The sequence below is a fragment of the Stegastes partitus genome, unplaced genomic scaffold (genome assembly GCF_000690725.1).
Source record: "Stegastes partitus isolate 25-593 unplaced genomic scaffold, Stegastes_partitus-1.0.2 Scaffold706, whole genome shotgun sequence".
NCBI classification, from domain to species: Eukaryota; Metazoa; Chordata; class Actinopteri; family Pomacentridae; genus Stegastes; species Stegastes partitus.
In genome coordinates this window covers 29,040-34,405 of record NW_007578437.1, presented here as the reverse complement: position 1 = coordinate 34,405, position 5,366 = coordinate 29,040, and the positions used below count along the sequence as shown (strand labels likewise).

Genomic DNA, 5,366 nt, shown 5'->3' with positions numbered 1-5,366 from the left:
TGGAAGTGAATCTATTAAAACTGTCATGTTTCCAGTGCAGTGAAACCGACAGAATTACCCACATATCCAGATCCACCCATTTGTTAGATGACAGCGAAAGTCCTCCGCTGATCTGTGAGTCAGAGTTTCTCGGTGATCCCTTTCACGTAGTTGTTGAGGTGGTGCTGGCCCACGCCACAGAATGTCGTGAAAATGGAAACTTCCATGCGCGTTATTACCATCTGGGAGAACCTATGCCAGTCGTCATGCTGACGTTTTTCACTGTTTGAAGTCTCTTGCAGGCTAGACTACAGGAGCCTTTAAGGCAGCGAGTTTGTTGTAGATTCTTCAAACACACTGAATTGCCAATGTAACCGTTTCAACAGTAATCTTTGGATTGGCTTTGGGCCTTCTTCAGATCAGAAGAAAATACCCCAAAAACTGTTCTGAAAGCGTGACGAATCCATTTGAACACGTCAAACGCGGCGCATTGGAATGTAAGGACTGTATGTTCTCTGCCAGCAGCACAACAGTAAACGCTGTTAATTGTGCTATTTCAGCTGTATGTCATGGAGGTTTAAGGCTGCTTCTCAAACACGCCAAACAATTTAATCTCTCCCTCTCCCTCTATATATATATAAATATTCTTTGTACACCTTAAAGTACATTTAGTGGTGTTATCTAGCTACAAATACACCATTCATGTGTTGTAGCTCTAAATATCACACATAAATGAATCTTAATGTCAGCTGCAACAGCTGTTAACCTGATAATTTGCAGGTAAACTTGTAAAAAAAAAAGAACAGATTTTCTATTTTAAAAAAGCAATGCAATGTGTTCATTTTTCTTAATAATGTGAGTTAAAGTTATATAAATCATAAATCAACGTACAGAGCAACCCCCTAAAGTGTGCTGTTGAAAGTTCTTTCTAAGAAATAAAGGTATTTTAACTTTTAAATGTGTGCTGGTGGCTGTAAACGGTTTCTAACTAACAGATTAGTCTATATATTGTGAGGCAGCTGCAGCCCAGAATACATCTCAGCGGACTATATCGTACTCTCACAGTGACTGAGAGAATAAGATTCTAGACATTAATATGACTTATGAAGTCGGAATACAGTTAAACAGCTTTTGCAGACACACATTTATTGGACAAGTTGTATAATTTTGGTTCTATTATGACCTAAAGGACCTTATTTTGTTTGTAACTCAGAAATCTACCAAATACCACATGTTAACCAAAGTTAACCATCTACTGAGGAACAATTGCTTCTTGGGTCTTTTTTTTTTTTTCGCTCCCAGAGATGATGTGCATTTCCTGAAGACACCTCCCAAGTCAACAGGAGTGTCAGACCGCTCAATTGTAATCTGCAGGTGTCAAACAGACACACGGAACCACTGTGACAGGAATCAGATGTCGCCTGAAGTAAAGCGCCAAACAACCGACCTGCATTGTGGCGAAAGATAAGTCGGCTTATGTTGAATTTGTATTCCTTTTAGACTCTCTTGATTGCTGCTACAGTGAAATGTGACCATTTTATTACAGATGATGAGTTGCGGAATTGTCCGCCCACCTGCCGGAGAGGTATTGTCTGAGATCGTCTGTCGTAACTATCAATACATTAGTTGATGTCAAAACCTGTTTTGTTGCCCGCTGACGTAGTCATTTGCTGCAGATGTTCCCTCCTCGCGGTGAATCGCACTCCCAATTTGTCACAAAGGTTAACTTTTAAACGGTTCCATTTGTTGTATCCTGACCCCTCCGTATCCCCTCCTCTTTCATGCTCATGTACACACACACACACACACACACCCAACAACATGCACATATACACCCTCCACCCTCCGTCATACACCCACCACCCTCTACGTCAGCGGCAGACGGGGGAGAGGTGTATAAAAGGGAGAGGGACTTTGGAGGTAGAGGAGAAGAAACATCTGTGGCTTCTCATGAGCGGCCGCCACCAACTCCACTGCACTTCCTTCACCACTCTCCTCTGGATCTCTGGCTGAGTCTGAGCTGCTCGGACTTCTTTCTCTACCGCACACTCAAGCCACACACTCCTACCTTCCTCCAGCCTCCTGTGACTGTAGCTCTGGTCTGTCACCTGCACTCCTGTCACAGCATGCAGCTCCTGGTGGTGTTAGCAGCTCTCATGGGGGTTCTGTTCAGCGTTAGAGCAGCTGCCGTGCTTCCTGTGGAGGATAGGAGCCCCATCCATATGAACAGGGTGAGGAGAGAAAATATTCTCATCATTTCAAGTGTTATTTTTAATAAATCTAACCAGGGAAGTAGTTTAAATAATGCATATTTCACTGAAAATTAGGATTTTTGTTGAAAAAATGAAGCATGATATTTCTAATTTGCATTAATTTAACAGAGATTTAACACAGTTGTTAATCTATCTTGTCATTTCAAAGGAGAAAAGAAACAAAATTCTTGTTGTTTAAAAAAATCCTCATTTCCTTCTTCTTTTCTGAATTTTTCAATCAGGAGCTGAGCAAAGAGCGCAAGGAGCTGATCCTGAAGCTGGTGTCCGGCTTGTTGGACGGAGCCCTGGACACCAACATGTTGCCGGGGGATTCGGCCCCCGTGGATCTGGAGGAGCCGCTGGAGTCTCGTCTGGAGGAGAGGGCTGTCTATAACAGGCTATCGTTGCCTCAGCGCGACCGTAAAGCCCCCTGTAAAAACTTCTTCTGGAAAACTTTCACCTCCTGCTAACAGTGCCAAAAAAAAAAAAAACCCCAACAACAACCCACCCGGCTCTGCCTGCCTCCTCTACTCTTTTTCCCTCCCAGCTCTACATGAACTGTAGTAGACCTCAGCTGTACATATCATCTCCACCTGTCAGACATGCAGCATCGATGGACTTCACCGAGACCGTGTGTCTGTTTGAATATTGATGATTTATGTATGTATTTATGTATACAATGTATGTATTTATGTATGTAACAGTTTCTTTCAGGGTCAACAATAAAGCATGGATATAATATTTAAGATGGTAATAACAGTTAATTGCTTTTACAAGAGAACAGAAAAGGTCATATTTTCCATCTACTTCTACAATATAAATGCAGCCAAAAGAAAAAAAGAGTTGCTCTGTATTTTCATTCCTACTTAGAACATTTACGACACTAAAATTGTAATATTTTAAGGTTTTGCTCTATGCAAATATATCTACCAAATACTGGGTTGCATGACATGGCAAATGGAAGATGCACCGTTTTTCTTCTTTAATAAACCCATTCCTTCTTTTGTTTTCAGACTGAAAAATCAAAGAATCTTTTAGTGTTTGTAGTTTATCATCAAAAATATAATCACACAAATGTGGCTCCTTGCAAAAGATGACATTTAGTGTTAAAAAAAAAGATAAAAAAGACTCTAAATTAGTTTCCTTCTTCCTGACATATTAATAAGATCTATACAGTAACTGAAGCTAACGTTGTGTCTCAATGCTTTACAAATAAATACATATAAAGACATATTTCAACCCAACTTGTGAAGAAATTGTGCGTTTCATTACTTGCCAGACGGCGCTCCTTATTAATTCCTAGTCACAGGTTTGAGGGAGACGCTTCAGTGACTTATCACAGGTCATTAAACATGTCGGTAAGATAGGAAAGTAAATAAATCAGAAGCTTCCCCGATATTCACCCGGCGTCGTCACGGCACCGACACGTTACAGTTCATGAGCAGCTTCTAAAGTGAAAAAAACTGTTGGATAATAAAACAGTGAAAACGTTTGAGTATAAAGATCAGCACAGGAAAAATAAAAAAAAAAGAGGTTTATATTGCTGATATTAATCTGACCTCATTGTTTAATAGAAAGACTTCTGTTTCATGAGGAAATAATGAAGTGATCCCAGTGTGACCCTAATATCAGCTCCCTTTATGGTTCCTGCAGCAAACAAGACGGTGAGTTAGCTGCCGGCTGCTCACTTCTCAATCAGTCACACTACAGTTACACTCTCATAGCCCCTCCGGCACGTATGACGGATGTGATATGTGTCGTTTTTTTTTTTTTTTCCAAACCACGTACTGAGGAAGAACGTGGAGCACATGCTGGCCAAAATTAAACTTTCAATCTGGGCCCACAGTCTGTGATAGAGAACTGATGGCTTTCCTGTGGTAAATTATGTCCTGCTGTTTGAGTTAGTTCAAACAAATAGTTTTGTTTTTTTGTACATATCGTTGTGAATAAATCACCAATCCTGAATAACAAAAAAGTCCACTTTGCCTTTAACAAAAGATGCTGAATAATGGAAGTGAGTGTGTAACTTTCAGAGCATTATTTACAGGAAGTCTGTGCAGTGAAATGATGAACATTTCTTGGCACTTCCTTCTCGTATACTAACTCTCTTCCTGGCTCGGGGGATTAAAATAAAATGTGTGACATTTCTTTTTCATTTTTCCACCTTGTTATACAACATAAGACAAGTATAGAACAAGGCAATGCAATAGCACTCATATGTCAGATGATTCAAAATTGTGTCACCTCTCAATAACTGCATTACTTTAAATTCAACAGTATTTGCTCATGTGTAAAATTAAAAACTATTCAGATTTATTATATACAGGCCCCCACTCCACGCAACAGTTGAGATAACTCCTGAGATTCAAATCCCTTTTTGCTCCCAACACTTTGTATTTCTAACTTTCTTTTTAATGATAGCCTTAATCCTCCTTGCCGAGGAGGATTTAAAATTTCAGGAGAGATGTTCCGCTATTCTTCAGCTCTCGTTGCTGGAGGGTTTGCGTTGCTCTAATCTGCTCTTCAAAATACCCCAGAGGTGTTCTACTGGATACAAGTCAGGCAACGTACTTGACCAGGTCGTAGTTTTTAATTTTTCCCTCCTTAGAAACTAATGTGTGACTTTGGCTTTGGATTATTAACATGCTGAACTATTCCTCTTCTACTAAGCTTCTGCAGTCTTGTGAGCCAGTATTTTGGTAAATCCACAGTTATTCATGGTGCCATCTATAAATGTCAACACCTTTTACCCTCAAGCATGCCCACATCATCACACCTCCACCTCTGTGCTTCACTGTCAGGACTTCGCAGTCACTGTAAGAGTCTCTCCGGATTCATACTCAAGCTCAACAAGTCTATTATCTTGGTTTCATTTGACCAAAAGTGTGCTGTCAACATTCATCAGGCTTCTTTGCATGTTTCCTTTAGCAAAGTTTAATTTTGCAGCTTCGTGCCAAGGAGCGAGCAAGGGTACTTCTCTTTGAGGCTGCCTATAGAGGTTGACATCATGAACAGTCCTTCTCACTGTCTGAGCTGTCACACTGATAACCACTGTGCCAAGCACGGGAAGACAACAACGTCTGTTTTGACATAATTATAGGAGATCAGGCACTGCAGCTCTGATTACTGCTACTA

General features: G+C 40.5%; 1 protein-coding gene across 1 annotated transcript; it reads left to right on the top strand.

Moving 5' to 3' along the window:
* The first annotated feature begins 1,970 nt into the window (after positions 1–1,970).
* sst6.1 (somatostatin family member 6.1) lies at positions 1,971–2,854 on the top strand. The gene is made up of 2 exons (XM_008290967.1): positions 1,971–2,210; positions 2,474–2,854. The coding sequence occupies exons 1-2, from the start codon at positions 2,106–2,108 to the stop codon at positions 2,699–2,701; spliced, it is 333 nt and encodes a 110-aa protein (XP_008289189.1). The 5' UTR covers positions 1,971–2,105; the 3' UTR covers positions 2,702–2,854.
* Positions 2,855–5,366: the final 2,512 nt, after the last annotated feature.

Coding starts and splice junctions, on each gene's coding strand:
- sst6.1 (XM_008290967.1), top strand. CDS start 2,106: ATGCAGCTCCTGGTGGTGTTAGCAGCTCTCATGGGGGTTCTGTTCAGC. Junction 2,211..2,473: donor GCCCCATCCATATGAACAGG/GTGAGGAGAGAA, acceptor TTTTTCAATCAG/GAGCTGAGCAAAGAGCGCAA.